General features: G+C 43.8%; 1 protein-coding gene across 4 annotated transcripts in view; it reads left to right on the top strand.

The window, feature by feature from the left end:
- CLASP1 (cytoplasmic linker associated protein 1) overlaps window positions 1-19,024 on the top strand; it is a 229,891-nt gene that overhangs the window by 32,619 nt on the left and 178,248 nt on the right. For 3 of the 4 annotated variants that reach the window (XM_081934019.1, XM_081934017.1, XM_081934022.1), the window contains one exon: window positions 12,182-12,663. In XM_081934019.1, the coding sequence (XP_081790145.1) occupies window positions 12,469-12,663 (195 nt within the window). In that variant the 5' untranslated portion in view covers window positions 12,182-12,468. Of the gene's footprint in view, window positions 1-12,181; window positions 12,664-19,024 lie in introns of those variants that run through there. The other variant, XM_081934018.1, reaches the window with a different exon arrangement.

Below are 19,024 nucleotides of genomic sequence, written 5' to 3'. Positions count from 1 at the left end.
ATCCAGTCGTCGTCCAGGCAGCAGGCCCTGCGGGACCTCCGCATCACAATGAGAACCCTGAGGAGCCACGGTTTTTCCCTAAATCTGAAGAAAAGCCACCTGGTTCCCTCCACCAGACTTGTCCACCTGGGGGCGGTCATAGACACTTCCCTGTGCAGGGTCTTCCTATCCCAGGACAGGCTAGACAGCTTAGTGACCATGACCCGCAAGGTGATGCTCGCGAGACAGGTACCGATCGTCCTCCTGTCACAGCTGTTGGGAAAAATGATCTCTTCCATCTCGATCGTCCCATGGGCTCGCCTCCACTCCAGAGCTCTCCAATGGCTCCTCCTTCCTCACCAGAGGGCCTCAAGGAGCAACTCGAATCGACTGGTGAGCGTTTCCCCAGCAGTGAAGAGATCGCTCCGATGGTGGACGTCCCCTGCGCTCCTCAAGGGCCTCCTGTTCAAGGAGCCCAACCGGTTAGTGGTCACCACAGACGCAAGCCTCGCCGGCTGGGGGGCGCACATGGGTCATCTAGTGGTGCAAGGCAAATGGTCACTCGCAGAGAGCTCCTGCAGCATCAATCTTCTGGAACTGCATGCGGCCCGCCTAGCACTCCGGCATTTTCGCCAGGGCATTCACCATCAACATGTTCTATTGATGACGGACAATGTGGCCACCAAGGCCCACATAAACCGCCAGGGGGGCACCAGATCCAAGACGTTGATGAAGGAAGCGGAATCCCTGGGGCGCTGGGCGGAGAGGCATCTGGCATCTCTTCGCTCCGACCACATTTCGGGAGTCGACAACACCCGGGCGGACTGGCTGAGCAGGACCACCATAGACCCGGCAGAGTGGAAACTGGATCCGGCTCTGTTTCGCCAGCTGTCCCGCAGGTTCGGCACTCCCGCGGTCGACCTATTCGCATCCAGGGAAAATGCTCAACTTCACCGCTATTTCTCCCGCTTCCAGTCCCCGGGGGCAGAAGGGACGGATGCCCTTCGCTCCCCTTGGCCCCGGGGCCTACTTTATGCCTTTCCTCCTCTGCCCCTGATTCCACAAGTCATCCACAAGATCATCGCGGAGGAGGCGGAGGTGCTCCTCATGGCCCCACACTGGCCCCGACGTTCGTGGTTCGCCGACCTGGTCAGCCTCTCCCTGTCACCTCCGTGGAAGATTCCTCCAGACCAAGTCTCCCTCAGCCAGGGGGCCGTAACTCATCCAGAGCCCCAATGGATCCAATTGGCCGTCTGGCACTTGAGGGGGACCAGCTGAGGCGCGAGGGCTTCTCAGGGGAGGTGATACACACCATTCAGGCAGCTAGGCGACCGTCAACCACTCGAATCTACGATGCCTCGTGGGCCTCCTTCGCCAATTGGTGCGACGCCTTACGTTTAGACCCGGTGACGGCTCCGGTCTCCCGTGTCCTGGACTTCCTACAAGGGGGCCTTGCCAAGGGCCTCGCTCCAAATACCCTTCGACGACAGGTGGCGGCCCTCTCCACCGTTTGGGCCGGTGACCTGGTCTTGCCCCTTACCAAGGTGCCCAGGGTCCGTTCCTTTCTAAGGGAGCTTGTTACTTACGACCTCCCACGGTCCATCGTTACCCCACCTGGCAGCTGTCCGTGGTTCTGCAGGCGCTCACCGCTCCACCCTTCGAGCCTCTCAGCACTACGTCGCTACGTCATCTTACACTCAAGACGGCATTCCTCATCGCCGTGACGTCAGCTCGTCGTATTTCAGAACTGGCGGCCCTGTCGGTTCGCCAGGACCTATGTACCGTCCACCCAGACAGGGTGGTGTTGAGACTGGACCCTACCTTTATTCCAAAGGTTAATACTTGGTTTCATAGAACGCAAGAAATTGTGATTCCTGATTTCTGTCCGAGACCGTCTCATCCCAGGGAACGACAGTGGCACATGTTAGACGTGAGAAGGGCGCTGAAAACATACATCGCCCGCACCTCCGATTTCCGGAAGTCGGAGTCCTTATTCGTGTCATTTCATCCAGGTTCCCTGGGCAAGAAAGTCTCCTCTTTCACTGTTGGCAGGTGGCTGCGCGCCTGCATCGCCCTGGCCTACGAAAGTCAGTCCAGATCGGTGCCTCAAGGCATCACTGCGCACTCCACTCGCAGCGCGGCTACCACGGCGGCCTGGGCCTCCCAGGCATCAATACTAGACATTTGTAAGGCGGCTACGTGGTCCTCCCCGTCGCCCTTCATCCGTCATTACAAACTGGACGTTTACGCCTCGGCTGAGGCGTCCTTTGGCAGGAGGGTACTTCAAGGGGTCGTGTCTTCGACCGAATCCCGGGACTCTGATTCTGCCCACCCAACTGGACAATAACTTGGGTATGTCCCATTGCTTGGACTCTCCAAGCGGTGCACAGGAAAATGACCATTGGCTTACCTGAAGGGTCCTTTTCTGTGCACCGCGGGAGAGTCCAACCCACCCTGGTCTTCGGCCCGGGGATTTTTTCCTCTTTTCGACTGAAGACACCTTGGACGCCTTCGCTCCATCCTCTCGACAGATTGACTTTTTCGGCAATTAATTCTGGCAATAATCACACGAGGAGGTGTGGTTAAAGGGAGAAAAAAAAGTTCCTCAGTATCCAGGGCAACCAGACTAAATTAACCCATTGCTTGGACTCTCCCGCGGTGCACAGAAAAGGACCCTTCAGGTAAGCCAATGGTCATTTTCAGTAGCTAAGAAGGCTTTCATTATCTAGCATGAGATCTTCAGAAGAATTACAGTATGGGGAAGAGGAGGATGTTTCTTTAAGATTGTACATATTTTAAAACCATTACCTTCTCTGGAAATAATTATTATTTGTGCAGGTCAAATGTCAAATCTGCTCAAACACTGAGTTCATCCATTTCATAAGACTTTTTTCCCCATCCAAATCTAGGACAGCGTGTCTCTACCTTGCAACTTTAAGATGTATGGACTTCAGTTCCCAGAATTCCCTACACTGGCTAAGGAATTCTGGGAGTTGGAGTTCACACATCTTAAGGTTGTTAAGGTTTAGAATTACCATTTCATTGGAGCAAGGACTTTCCAGGTGATTGGGAACTTTGTCCTTTTGAAACTTGAGTCCCGGCAATAATCACTTTATTGAGGAACCTAGATTCCATAATGACAGAAACAAAAAGACTTATTTTTCCAAGAATGGTAATTTAAATATGTACATGAATCCTTAAAAATCCTTAGCTTCTAATCCTGTGCCCTTTCAAGATTAGTTCTGAGTCCCACCATGGTATATATACCACCAGCAGAGAACCGCTGCATTAAATCATACAGTCTTCCTCATTTAATTAGTTACGGCTACTATCACCACTAGATATACAGCATATGCATGCAGTTTATTAATTGAATCTAGGTTGAATATCTATATTTTTAACAGTAGTTTCCCAGGACAACAATTGGGCAGCAGGGATGAGGTGAATACCAACAATCAATGCAAAATGCAGAAACTTCACATTTCAGTTGTAACAGACTTACAGAATAAAGTCATGATAGTGAACCTATGGCACAGGTGGCACGTAGAGCCATATGAACCTGTGAGCTGTCAGCTCCAGTGTGCATGCGCACACCAGCCAGGTCATTTTTGGCCTTCCAGAGGGCCGGGGAGGTTGTTTTTGCCCCCCCCCCCGGGCTTCAGGAATGCCTCCGGAGCCTGGGGAGGGCAAACAACGGGCTCAACAGACCAACCGGAAGTTCGGAAACAGCCCGTTTCCGTCTTCTGGAGGGGGGCCAGGGGAGACCGTTTTTCACCCTTCCCAGGCTTTAGAGGCTTTCCTGGAGCCTGGGAAGAGCCAAAACGCCCCCCCCCCCGGCCCTCTGGAAGCCAGAAATGGATGGTGTCTGAACTTCCAGTTGTCCCGTTGGGCCTGATTTTCACCCTCCCCGGAGGCTCCGGAGGCTTTCCTTAAGCCTGGGGAAGGCAAAGACTGTCTCCCCCCAGCCCTCCGGAGGTCCTCCGGAAGCTGGAAACAGATCATTTCCAAACTTCCGGTTAGCCCATTGGGTCTGTTTTCTATGCTCCCCAGGCTCTGGAGGCTTTCCTGAAGCCTGGGGAGGATGAAAACTTCCCCCCTTGCCGGGGTGGTAGTACATTCATGCATGGGGGGGGGGGGGTCATGCGCGCATGTGTGGGTGTGGGTGTTGTGCACACATGCGCAGGTGAGTGGGGCACATTGCATTGTGGGTGTGAGGCACATGCACGCGCTATTGCGTGTGCCCGCACAATTTTGGCACACTTTTACAAAAAGGTTTGCCATCACTGGAATAAAGCATGCAGCGTGGTTCATTTATACCCATGTTTTTATTTGATATTATTGAGCCATGGTTAAAGCCTGGATCTCTGCTTGTGGTATTTCCTTTTTTTCATTCTTGCGGCACAAATCTTCCTTGTCTATTTAAATCTGCAAAGCTTGAAGGATTTCTTCCAGAAGACCTGCCTGTCAGTCTGCTCCAACAAAAGCAGGTGTGGCTTTGTGAAACATCAGCAGTTTTATTACTGTATATGCTTTAGCTATTTGACTTCATTAGATCATGAAACATTTACTGGTAATACTTGAGTTACAGCTGTAATTGAGCCTGACAATTAAGGTCATAAGTTGTGATGTTCATACAGTGGGACACCAGGTGACCGAATTTGATTTTATAGTTAAGCAAATGAAGCAGTCATTAAGTGAATCCGTTGTTTGCTGTTGGGTGTTTTTTTTTGCCATAAACTAGACAGAAATTGTGGTCATATGATTGCAGGGTCACATTCGCAAATGGCAGTAAATGTGACCTAAAATGCTATGGGAGGGGACATGCTGGAATTTGATCCAGTTTTATGGATCATTAATAGCTTTGGAGACGTCATAATTTTGAACAGTTGCAAAGAGACCAGTCGTAAGTTGAGAACTACCTGCTGCCTGCAGTTAGGTGGATTGGTATATTAGAGGTAATAGGAATAGAAAGGGTATATGAATTTATGCAGTGAAGGACCGGAAGCAACAAATGCTGCTTATTTTCTCATGATATAGTCTCTTTATATGTGTGCAATTTGTAGTTTTATTGCAAGTAGTCCATATAAAATATGTCACAGTAAATGATTTTTAACCTACTGCAGGAATCTTCATTTTAAGTTAAAGAATTGCTTTTTTCCCAAGACGCAGCCTCTCTCTTTCTGATGTGCATTTCTATTTAGGAAATATATGATAATTTAACCAGCTTCCTTTTTCTTAGAGATCTTAAAACAGGATTTTAATGGATCTACACTTGTAACTAGCTGAGATGCAAATACCACAGCACAATCCTTTTTGGATCTGAATGAAACGCTTTTGGTATGTGAGTGGAGTGGGTATTGTTTAGGAAAGAATGCGAGCATAATATTTTGTAATGGAATATTCTTTGTTTGAGAAAGAAAGGTTAAGGAAGGGAATGCGGCTTCTGGAAGGAAGCCTTTGAGCACAAAGTAGAATAATTTGTTGAATTAAGGTTGATTTGTTCAGTGACTCACTGGTTTGTTTACTGAGCTGTCAATTGGATTCTGTGGCATCCTCTCCAACACCATACTTCAATACTCTGCCTATCCTGCTTCCTTAAAGTCAAACCTTTGCTTTCATAGTGTGACAGGGAATATCATGGTTTGCATGATTCTTAATCTTTGTAGGTATAAAGATATCACAGCGTTCGAACAACATTTCCATTTTAATGGCTGCTCTATCAGGAGCTACTTTTTAGAATTTTTCTGGACTGTTCCTTTACTGTTTGATGGTTCATCCTAAAAAGCAGAAGCTTTCCACCACTTCAGTAGCAATAGCTCTTAGGCTTATATACTGTTTCATAGTGCTTTACAGCCCTCTCTAAGCGGGTTACAGAGTCAGCATATTGCCCCTAACAATCTGGGTCCTCATTTTACTGACCTAGAAAGATGGAAGGCTTAGTAAAATTTGAGCTGATTAAGATCAAACTCCTAGCAGTGAGTTGAATTAGCCTGCAATACTGCATTCTAACTCCTGTGTCACCACGGCTCATAGTATCTTTATTGTCAAATTCCATGGCTGCTTGTTCTACTGGTCATTTATTTGGTCTTCTTTATTTTTAATTGTAATCCCATTTTCACTGTCTTCCTTGGCTTTTCGATCTTCCAAATACTTCGCCTTGTCAGTTATCAGTGTAGTATTGTCACTATAGTACAGGTTAGTAATGTTTCCTCTTCCTCCAATCTTAAAACCTTGCTTACTTTCTAATTTCCTGTTCCTTTTGTAGCCTCCATGTACCCTTGTCCTGTTGTTCAGGATAGTTCTTAATACATTCCCTCCTGTTTTCCAGGAAGTCATCCTGTGAGTAGAAACCCCCTTCGTAGGATGGATTCGTATGTAAATACTTTGCAAAATACAAGTCATAAATTTGGCTCTAGGGCCGGGATGGCGAACCACAGGTGGCACGTGGAGACATTTGTCAGTGTCGTTGCCCTATCAGCTGGCCAGCACGCATGCGCATGCTGGTCAGCTGACTTTAGCCTTTTTTGAGGCCATTTTTTGCCCTCCCCATGCTCCAGAGGCTTTATAGGAGCCTGGGGAGGGTGAAAGCAGCCTCCCCCCCCCCCCGGAGGCCCTCTGGAGGTTTCAGGAGCTTTCCTGAAGCCTACGGAGCGCAAAAAACTGGCCCTATGGGCAAACTGGAAGTTCGGGAATGGACTTCCTGTTTGCTCATTGGGCCATTTTTAGTTCTCTGGAACCTTCAGGGAAGGCCCCTGAAGGTTTCGGAGAGTTTAAACTGGCCATATGAGCAAACCGCAAGTCCGTTCCCAGACTTCCAGTTTGCCTGTAGGGCCGTTTTTTTGCACTCTGGAGCCTTCAGGGAAACTCCTGAAGCCTCTGGAGGGGTGGGCGGGGGGGGGGAAGGCTGTTTTCGCCCTCCCCAGGCTCCTATAAAGCCTCTGAAGCCTGGGGAGGGCGAAAAAAGCATGCAAAAAATAGGGAGGAGCGCCTGTCATGCAGGCATGCGTGCTGGGGGTCGCGCATTGCCTTATGGGCGCAGCAAGCCTGCACACGACCCCCCCCCGCACTCCCCCACTTTTGGCACGCGAGCCAAAAAAGGTTTGCCATCACTGCTCTAGGGTTTGCAATCTGATTTACAACTCGGATGCAAAGAAAAGTTAGAGGTGGGGAAAATCTGAACTTACTAAACAAGGGCAAAGGTAAACAGAAAAAAAAATCAGTGGCATTGGTAAATGTTAAATAAAAGAGAGAAAGAACTACTGATTGACTTCATTCTTGTTTTGAAAAAAAAAACATAGGAGAGGGAAGATACCCCTTTTTGGAAGAGAGCAAAAATTGTACAGGGGCAGTCAAATGAACCGTAGCACCAAATAAAACAAAAGTAGGCAAAAGATAAGTTTTTTTGATATTTTTGATTACATTTGCAATGTTCTTTAACTCCTTAATTAAAAACTCTGGGACTAATTTCTTGCCTGAGATTTCGGCTGGAATCTTACAGTTGGCTGAACATTCGTCATGATATTTATTCTTTTACAATAAATGTTTTTGTTAAAATGATAGAAAAGCAGGCAGTAATAGAATTCAGCACAGCAACAGGCAGCTGTTCTGCTAGAGGAATTGGTTTGGAGGAATTGGTTTGCGGGATCTGGCTGCTTTTTATTAAAGAAGAGGATGGAAGGAATGATGACCTGGAAAAAACTGGAGATCTGATAAGCGAGCTGCAGCTCATGGCAGCTTAAATTGTTGATTCTTTGCCCTGCAGATGAAGGGAGTTCTCTTCCTACATCCTCCGATAAGGGAAAGAAGATTCAGATCTGCAGAAATCTCCTTTGATTTGATAAAGGTCACTTAGACTAGACGTCTAATGTTTTGGATGGCATGGTGCCTTTAGGTTTTGCTCTGCTTGTTTACATATCAGGGTTTTTAAAAATATTTCTATCTCTGCTCCATTCACACACTTTACTGCTGAACTTGACCCATTTTCCTTCAAGCGTGCCCTACTTTTTCTTTTTTTGCAGAACCAGAGGCATGTCAAATTATTATTATTAGATCTCCCCTCTTTTTATCAAATGAAAAGAGACATGCTGGATGTGAGTACTTTAAGGGTAAAGAGACTGTTCTCTTCAGGCAGGCGGGAGTTTTCTATTCCACGTAATGATTGCAAGGTTGAAGGACTATGGAGCATGGCCGGAGGACAGGAGGAGATTGTGTATCTGTCAGACTTAATAAAGTGGAGTACACACAAGAGGGAAATTCATTTTGTTATAAGGGGGCAGGGAAGAGCCAGGCTGCAGCTGCTGGTAAAGTGATACAGAAGAGCTGGCCCTGTTGTCATGAGGAGAACCTGCAGTGTGTATTTCCCTTGTGTCTATGGGAAGTTCTGCTTGCAAGTAGTGCTTTGGGCTTGGATTGTAGGAAGAGTACAAAGTTAAACTCAGATTAATTCTCTATGTATGTATTTCATACGGCTAAGGTGTTGGTTGGGTGCTGGAGAGGCCAGTCTCCATCATGGAAAGTCACCAGATCATCTACCTCATGGTGTTGTAATGGGAAAAGGAAGTGCTAGCTATGTAGCCTTGCACTGCTGAATGATGATGAGGATGAGGATATAGTGATGAGGATGAGTATGTGATTGCAAACAGTAACATTAGCTATCCAGCCTTTAGCCAATGTAAGTCCTCTTAGTCTGAATAGACTCACTTATATGAACTCAAATAATTCTAAATGAAACAGAAGCAAAATTTTGAAATGTTTCAGTGCCCTGTGAAACATGAATACTGCATACTAGTATTGGTAAGAAACATTTGTTGAGCCATAAACTTGGGCCTAGATGTGTATCACTCATCCCTGATAGTTTGAAAGTTAGCAGTGGTGCCACTTATCTTGCTGAAAATTCAGGTTGTGTAATCCAATGTATTCTTAAAGTCACTATTTAACATGGTAAAGTGGGAGTTATTTTTTATTTACTTACTCATTCCAAAATTGCTCTTAACAAGCAGCCAAAACAAACATATCCAAACCTGTTTGATGTAGGAGTCTGGTAATACCGGATGCCTGAAAAGGCAAGGCTGCTTCAGATGGTTTTGAGGAAATATTTCTTCCATGGTTTCTCAATTGGGGTCCCTGTTCCTGCTTGAGCACATCATTTTCTACTAGTGTACCATGTTGTGTGGTTGTGGTAGAAACCAAGAATTCAGTTCTAATAAGCAATCCTTTTGCTAATCGCAACTACTCTAAACAATCTGTTGTCCTACCTCTTGAACAGTTGTATTGTTGTCTTCCCTTAGCTGGTGAAACAAGTTAAGAGATTAAGAATGCATATTTTGTCAACTCAGGTTTCTGCAAATGCACATACCAATCATTGCAATGTAAATTTCTTTCAAATTAGCATGTGGATTGCACCTATGGTTGCACTTGTTATAATAACCTGTGCAATAGAGCAAAGCACCCCTGCACTTATTGGTTATTACCTCAGAGAAGTCATTAAATTAGCAGTCATAACAAGGGGAGTCTGCATACTGACAGTTAAATCCAGCTTTTTCTATTTGAATTATGATAATCCTTAGTATTTAATTTCATGGCTTCGGTTGCATTAGAAATAGGAGTGTGCCAATTTAGGAGCCCGATTGCCTTCAGAAAGAAATCCTGAGGATGCCAGGTGTCTGAGATTAGAAAACTTTGCCAGTAGGTATCATGATACCTGGCATTTGCAATTTATATAGGTAGTCCTCAACTTACAACCATTCATTTGGTGACCAGTTGGAGTTGCACCAGGACTGAAAAAAGTGACTTATGATCAGTTTTCATACTTAACAACCGTTGCAGCATTCCCCATGGTCACACGATCAAAATTTGGACGCTTGGCAACTGGCATGTATTTATGGCATATATGATCCCAAGGTCATGTCATCACCATTTATAACCTTCCCGGTGACTTCCGTCAAGCAAAGTCAATGGGGAAGCCAGATTTGCTTAATGATCACATGAATGGATTATCACTTAACAAATGCAGTGATTTGCTTAATAAAATGAGAAAAACAGAATTGCCTTACTTAGGCATTTTTTGGAAACTTTTGGGCTCAATTGTGATCATAAGTCAAGAACTAATCTGTACTCTTAATTTATTCAAGGTGGCTGGTTCCCAAATAAGTTTGAAATCAGTGAGGGTTACTTTTGACTGGACATGTGTAAAATTGAGCAGTTACAGTATTCTAATACCAATGTGATTAATCCAGCTTTTTTTCTTGATTTTTTTTTATTGTTTTAATTAAACAAAAAAAACCACACAAAAACATTCTTCATTACATCTTCCAGAAAGCATGTCGATTGGTTACAAATAAATTTCATGCGTTACTACAATCATTTTTTATACTTCATTCATATTGGATTGTATAATCCATCTTTTATATTAGCAAATTTGTATTTGCTGTACATATGAATATGGTAGATTCAGCAGCTTTTTCAGAAGGAGAACACCATGACAAAATTTTGTCTCATGTATTAGGTACCAAAATACTTTAAAAAATGACAATAATTGACATATTGAGATTACAGAATTCTTATTCTGGCAGCTCACAAGATTTCAGTGTTCTTTTTCTGAAAGTTTGTTTCTCATGTGATTTCATGTTTGAATGCTGAAGTTTTGCAAGATTTTGTGATATCATAATATTTTAACTATACATACACATGCAGAATTTGGGAAATGCAGATTCTCCTTTCAGATTTTCTGACGTTTTGAATATTTTTCTTACTGAATATTGTCAAAGCTTCATTTGATGCTGATTTATAAAGAGAGGCTGAGTAAATGAATGACATGGAAATTTCTTTCACAAGCACAGTATCATCATGCAATGGGCCACTGGTATTAATTGCCCCTTTAATATAATCATTTCAACCCAATAATCAAAGCTAGCTACATTAAACAATATAGGTTGCTTTGGGCCCTTCACTGTAGAAATCTCACAAACTTCGTTCCTGTTTGGGGGTAGGGAGGGAGAGAGAGAGAGAGAGAGAGAGAGAGAGAGAGAGAGAGAGAGAGAGAGAGAGAAATCACACACACCAAACAAAAAAACATGTAATAGCCTGGAGGAATGTTCTGTGGATAGGTAGATCAAATGAGTAACTTTTGAATCTACTTGGGTATTATGTCTGGCAGAAACCAAGCACTATATTTTACAATAAGAACTTTATATCAGGTCAAGCAGGGAGATATTTGACAATGCTATATGGTAAGGCTGCTTGCTTTCTCCTTAACACCTCCTTAGTTCACATGTTTTCGGGTGCAAGTATGGCAAGCCTTGAGAAAGCCCTGCCTTCTTTAACAAGCTGCTGACAAATAGAATCAAAGTGTAACTAGAGAAGAAGCTTCCCTTCATTGCAGCCAAATAGCTGCACGTCTCTAGCAAGGATCCTGCGAAGCTCTGACAACATTCAATGGGAAAGACAGGTACAGTTCAGAAAATCCCAAAGAGGGAAAAGATACACCCACCCCCACCCACCCACCCACACCCACACCCTCCGTAGATGCTATCTGGGAGTGTTGTGAATGATGTAACATTCATGCCAATGTATTGCTTGCCCTGCAGCAAGAGAAGGTTTCAGAATAGCATTCTGACATTCCTGATTGTGGAACATCTCCCACAGTATCAGTTGAGCCATATTCTAAACATGATGTTTGTTTTAGTATTTAGAAACCTTCATCCAGTATTGATTTCCCTTAAGACTATCCTAAACCTTGCTGTTCTATATCTTGGTTATGCATTTCTCCCCCCACCTCCACCCGCAGCCCCCTTGATATAGTACCTGTTTGGATACATAGATCCTGTAACAAAGTGTCTTCTCTATTTAAATATGATTCCTGATAGTCCATTTTGGATTCATGTTTTTGTTACTGAAAAAAATGGGGTGATGTGCATGCCTATGCGCGCGCATGCATTTTCTGAACACTTGATATCTTATTACACTAAAGCTTCACATTTTAATTTTAAGACAGACTTCAGTACTATATAAGATACAAAAACACACAAGTTTTTAGTCCCCATTTTTAGAACCAGAATTAGTTGTCATAACGGTGCGTTGGAAAAGCACTGCAAGGAAAATTCATTCTTTCTAAATGGAAATGTCAGATAGCTAATTTGGGATTTTGTGAAATGTAGATTTCTGCTTAATATTTGCCACTAACTTTTGCTCTTTAAAATTTCAGGATGGACTGCTGATTTGGAAAACCTGGTCCTACAGCCTGGCTGGTCTGCTTTCTGCTTTATTTATCTGTTACTAGTTTTTTGAATTGAACTTTTAATAACCTGCCAGCTGCTCTTTAGACACACATGGTGCATTGTTGTCATTCCCAGAATCACATCCTTGAAATCCAGGACCTTGGTAACCTTCTTCAAACAAAGAGGCGACCTCAAGGATAATATCTACAGGAGGACTTTTCAAACCTGCCGCCCTCTAGCTTCACTTTTGTCTCCGCCTTCTTTCTAGAACATTATGGAACCCACAATGGAGTCCTGCTTGATGCAGGTCCTGCAGAAAGATGTTGGGAAACGACTTCAAGTTGGCCAAGAACTGATAGATTATTTCTCAGATAAACAGAAATCTGCTGACCTTGAACACGATCAGACCATGCTGGACAAAATGGTTGATGGCCTTGCTACCTCCTGGGTAAATTCCAGCAATTATAAGGTAAGCTTGATTTGCCGAGACAGAAGTGTGAAGGGGGAGACCTTGTGTATTTGCACAGGTTCTTCAGTCAGTTTTGGAACAATGAGTTCACATTGCAAATCCCTGGAGGCCCAGCACATTTCTTACTGATCCACCATAAGCCTTGATTTGTGGTATTTCCTCCCCGTCCCCTTTGTTCTTAGAAACTCTCACACCAACTTGTGGGCATAGGCACTTTCCAATCAAAATAAAAAAGGAACCGTGTAATTGAATTTGACAAGTTATTGGTTATCTTTGCTGGGTGCTTGGGATGGTGACCCAAGCTGAACAGATAAAATATAGCGTTTGTGTGTGTGTCCCTGTTCAGGACTCGGGGCCCAGGTTCAACTTCTTACAAAGTCATGGAGTCTAATTGACTGACTTTAATCAATATTGTCACAGGATTGTTGTGGTAGGAACAGTTGGTGAGAGAAACACATTTCATGCTTGGCACCTAGAAGAAATTTGGTTATAAATCTAATGAATTAAGTATAACATCAAACTAGTACTTTCCTTTTTTTTTGCCAAGAGACCGCCTGTATAAAAGAAGTATGTATTTAAGATTAGAATGTTATATTTTAAAAGACATTGGGCTGCTCTTCAAAAGTTGATCTTGTGTTGTCACCTCCTATGATTCTTTTTTAAGTGATTATGCTGTACGTTTTCCTTCCTTCTAACTTTATTGGTTGCTACAAATAATACTCTAAATATGGTAATGCTGGGCAATCAATTAAGTCCTATTTGCTGGTTACAGGAGGAAAAACTGTAGTAGCATTTGCTGTAGCATACAATAAGTTTGATAAATATATTTCCACGGGAAAAGTTATAGGGTAATGGGGATGATTCTGGAAAATCATTGTCACCAGTCAGATAATGTCTGTCATCAAGGAGTCATAATTTTAAGAGAACAGAGATTTTGCATTGTATGGTATAAGTAATGGGCTAAGTATTACCTGAATGACACACAACTAATATAACTGTGGGTGATGGGAGACCTTAGATCCTTTTCTAAAGAATCTGAAGTTTCCCAAATATTACTGATTTGTAATTTGTCCATACTGTCTAGTGCTGGTGAGTATTGCATTTATGCAAATCTGCAGAATTACTTGTTTCTCATATCTGTTATTGACATTCTCCAGAAATTTTTTATATCTGTTTCATATGGAGCCTGCTTTGTCTCCATGAAATAACTGAATAATAGCCCACCACTGAAATGGATTTCATTATACAATTTATTCCTATTCTTGTTGCATTCTATATGCATTAAAAGTGATATAAAAACAAAGCATCAAGGCTGGCTTGTTCTGCGAAGTGAACGCCAATAGAGGGGCATTTTGGGGTCAGAATTTGAACTGTTGATTAGGATCTAGAAACTAAGGCTTACACGCCGAAAGATGGAAGGAACTGAGTATATATTTAGTGTTGAGAAAGTCAATGGCGCAGGAACATGAAAGCGTTCTTCAAAGATTTGAAAAGTTTTCCTATAAAAGATCAAGTCTGGTTCTCTCTTGTTGCAGAGTGATGGAGTTAAGATATAGGAAGGCAGATGCTAATGGAGGAATAGGAAAACTTCTTCACAGTGAGAGTATTTTGACAGAAGAGCTGGTTGCCCAAGTTGTTGGTGGGCCTCCATGCACTGTGTATGTCCAAGTAGAAATTAAACAGCCAATTGTCTTTAGTTTGGATTTGGGTGCTGACCATGAAGTTGAACTGAATGATCAGGGACCTGTCTAGTTCTATGATCCCAAAGCCAGCTTTGATAACAGAATGCTCAGATGTAGCCTCTTTATTCACAGAAAAGAAATTACAATTAAAGGTTTCTTTATGGCAGCATGAAATGAATAGTTCCTTCTCAAATCAAAATTTTGGACAGACACCTGGAACTAGCCATATTAAATAATTCTGTCTGGCACTAAGAATTGGGTTGTGGCTGTTTTGAAACTTAAACCTGATATTTGTCATGCTCATAATATTTTACAGTTGCTCTGTTAGCATCATTAAATTGTCATAAAAGCCATTGAGTCAGACTCATATTTTATCTAGTCTTGTATTTCTTCTTGGGAGTGGGAACAGCAACAACAGTTTTAGGTAGTTATTCCCATCCCAGCTGATTTTATTTTTATTTTTTATTTAAAAAGAATGTTGAAACTCCATCAAGGACTTTCTACATTTTAACCACACCTAGTACTGCTGGTCATCTTTTAATGTTAATTCAGCGTCTAAATGCCAGCTTTGAATTTTATGCGCATCCTATGCAATGCCAAATGAAACAGATTCTGTTGTTACACATTTGTGATGTGTTTGGTGTATCTGCCTCACAATCCCAGACTACAAATGTCCTTATAAATAAATAATGTGACAGACCTCTTATTTGATTCTCCCCTGCTGATATTTGAGATGAAAATGACCATTTAAGGTGAGTTCAAAAGCAGGGGGGGCCAGCAGATGTATAATAGCCCTAATAGAATTTCAGGAAGACTGTCACAGAAAGGAAAAAAAAATACTGCAGCTTTAGATCAATTTGAAGCACACAGTTCTTTCCATGGAAAGATAACAGCATGGGATCTTTAAGCATTGGTCACTGCCATATGGGCCCTATTTATAACTACTTAGTTATCAAATTCTTTGTGGCAAATGCTACAGTTGTTAACACATTTTTTTTCATGGTAGTGGTATCAACACTGCTGTAAATTAAGTGTTATGAAGATGCAACTCCTTTAGAATGCAGAGAAGTTAGTTTCTCTCACAATAAGAAGAGCACAGAATTTATCTTATGGATGCTATGTGAAAAAAGAAGGTCTTTTAAGTAAGTTAAATCCCAAAGGTTCAAAAGTGTTGTAGACATTGTAGGTTGTGAGGTTGTAGATACATTAATGTCACCTTCGCTGATCTACTGTCCCCTAAGTGGGTTTGAATTGTAGCATTCTGAATCTTGGATGTGGGAAGATTATAGGGGTTGGGAAATCTGTACAGTGAGAATGAAAATTGACACAAAACAAGGTGGATGTTGCTGGAATTTTTTTTTCAGATCTTGTATTTTGAATGTAAAAAACACCTCTATGTATCTTTTATTTCCACTGCCACAAACTGCTTTCTGAAAAACAATTGTTGGAAAATATAATGAAAATGTACTTTCTTTAAGAAATCAAGGGAAGCCTATTTTTACGACTCATGCATACAAAGTAAGGAAATATTGTATATACTCCCAAGTGTGGATAAACAGACCCTCACATTTTAAACCAAAATATAATGAAAAATGTGGGTCGGCATATTTGTGGTTGGCACAGTTTGTATGTTATTTGAATTAAAAATTCAAAGCTCGGCTTATCCTTGAGTAAAATGTTCCTTGTCTGATACAAAGGGGAATAAAATTGGAATTCCTTGGATTAATAGTGTCCTGCCACAAGTTATGGCTGCAAAAGAGTAGGACAGTGTCTTTGGATAAGCACATTGCATCTTACAGATTTTTAGAGCAAAACCTTTTGAAAACATCATACACATTTCTATAATTAATTCTAATTTTTTATCCCTCCTTTATCAGTTTTATAAATAACTTAAGGTGGCAGACATACCTAATACTACTTCTTCCTCCCATTCTCCTGTGCGCTGCTTGGAGAATCCAAGCATGGGTTAAATTCAGTCTATTCACACAAGGACTGAGTCAACTTTTCTTAGACATGCCTCTTCCTCCTCATTGAGGTCAGTTTAAAAACCAAGTCCAGCCCAGTTCAGACACGTTTTTGGGGAGCACCTCAGTTCTTGAGCGAATAAACTGGGACTCTCCTTTAGATAGTTAGGATTTCTTATTTTTATCTAGTGTTTCATTTTTTCGTCGTAATTAGTTAGCAAGGCTTTTATTCCCTTGCTGTCTCTTTAAGAGATGCTGGGTGAAGGCTGTCGGGTATCTCTGTTCTCTAGCCACCATTCCCTTTGCCCTAGTCCCCTGCCAGACGTAGCAGAGACCCCCTCCCACCCATATCATCAGAGGGTTGTCTCACCCTCACTGGAGGAGGAGGGCTCTAGGGAGGGTTCCCCTGAAGCATCAATTGACTATCCTGAGTCCTTGGTTTCACCCATGGCTGAGGAATTAAGCCCCTTTGACTGCGCTATTGCAGAGGAGGAACCTGGGCCATCAACACACGCAGACAGGCCCGTAGCAAGGGGAACCAGCTTGCTGAAGACCAAGGGCCTAATCTGTCAGTAGAAATGTAGCAGGTTATAGAGCGAGCTATTGAGAGAGGCATTAATGCTGGCCTCCGCAGGGAGCGCCAGTCTTCCAAGTGTACCACCGCCAGGTCTAGCCAGCAATCTGTCTTCAGGGATCCTTTGCCACAGAGGTGTCCGTTCTAGAGGAGGACAACATAGGGGAGCAGGTGCTATTGGAGGATGAGAATCCTCCTCCTGATAAACCTGCATTTACTGGGTTATTCAAGCCTTCCCTTTTCAAAGCAATATTACGTAAGGCCAAGGCCTCAACCGAATTGGGCAACTCCAATCAGGGTGTGGCAACTGCCTCTGGATCCCAGGATCCGAAGGAGAGCTTATTTAAAGAGAACGCCACAGCGCAAGATCTGGTTCCAGTCTGGGATCTTTTTATAAACATCATTCAGAGCCAGTGGGAGCAACCAGGTTCATTAACCAATCCCAGTGGGGCAGACAAAAACCTCTATTCGGTAGAGAGTAATCTAGAGGATATATTGCAACTTCCGCAGGTAGATGCCCCCATTATCTCACTCACGTCCAATTCTGTCCTTCCAGCTGACCTCTTAAAAGGCCTAAAGGCAGAGGACAAGAAGGCAGAGAAAGCCTGCCGTAAGACGCACCAGGCAGCTGCCTGGTCCATTAGGGCTTCTACCTCAGACTCCTTTTTCCCCAGGGTGTTGTTACTTTGGTTACGACAGTTGAGATCTAACCCCCCTACGGAAGGGTCCAGATGGAAGCATGATCTTAGCAAGATCATTGCTGCTGTGGAGTATTTAGCTGATGCGTCTCTCAACGCTGCGAAATTCTCTTCCCGGGCATTATCTTCCAATGTAACTTCACGCCATCTCCTGTGGCTTCGCCACTGGCAGGCGGACATGAAGTCCAAATGGAAGTTGACTTCTGCCCCCTTCAGAGGGGACAACTATTTTGAGAGACGCTACACAAGGTCTTGATCGAAACAAAGGATAAACAGAAGGTTCTTCCATCCACCACCAGGAAGCCAGACAGGAAGCGTAACACTTTCTTTTGGAAGTAGTCCTTTCGTGGGACTGATTCCTCTGGCTCTGGTTCCTCCTTCCAGAGGTCCTGCCCCCAGGGCAGTGACTGTGCCCAGGACAGCCAATCCTTCAGAGATAAGGGTAGACAACAACAGCCCTTCCGTCACCCCTTTCGTGGTGGCTCCAACAGCCACCCGTCCCGTACAAATAAGTGACCACCAGCCGGGTCCTCCCATAGGCGGTCGTCTCCAACTATACACCACCCGATGCAAGTCAGTAACAACCGATGCCTGGGTTCTCAACACGGTCAGGCAGGGACTGACCCTGGAGTTCCTCTCCTTCCCTCCTCGGACCTTTGTTCGCTGTCCCATTCCCGCATCTCCCCTAAAGAGGCAACACATGCAGGCAGAGATACAGCATGTCCTAGAAATAAGTGTGATTGGGCCAGTCCCCGTAGACCAGGAGAAAAGAGGGCTTTACTCTATCCTCTTTCTCGTACCAAAGAGCTCCGGGGGGTGGGGGGGTGGAGGGCCATATTGGACTTAAAAAATCTAAATAGTCATCTGGCCTACAAGCGCTTCAAGATGCAATCCTTGCAGACGATCTTAGGTTGCATCAGACGGGGGGGGGGGGGGAGAGACAAGCTAACCTCGATAGATTTGAAGGAGGCATACCTGCACATTCCCATCCACAGGTCACACAGAAGGTTCCTCAGGTTCCATTACGATGGCAGGCATTACCAATACAAAGTCCTGCCGTTCGGACTTTCATATGCACCGAGGATCTTCACAAAGATATTGGCGATCCTAGCAGTGCATCTTCATTCTCGCCCAATACACCTCCTCTGTTATTTGGACGACATTTTGATCCTATTGCAGTCCACCACCCAAAGCCTCAGGGACGTTCAGACCATCGTTCACACTCTGCAACACTACGGGTTCTCGGTGAACCAGGGAAAGAGTTGCCTTCCACCCTCATCCTGCACCTCGGCGCTCTGATAAATTCTGACCGTTGTCGTGTGTTCCTCTCACCAGACCGTCTGCGCAACCTCATGGCCCGGGCGCTGAAGGCGAGTGTGACCAAGTATTCCACCATAGTCGCCTTATCGCAACTGTTGGGGCTCATGACATCATGCATAAAGG

The sequence above is a fragment of the Natrix helvetica genome (assembly GCF_964273705.1).
Source record: "Natrix helvetica genome assembly, chromosome: 1".
Classification (NCBI taxonomy): domain Eukaryota; kingdom Metazoa; phylum Chordata; class Lepidosauria; order Squamata; family Natricidae; genus Natrix; species Natrix helvetica.
The sequence above is the reverse complement of the archived record's forward strand: the minus strand, read 5'-3'. Positions and strand labels throughout refer to the sequence as shown.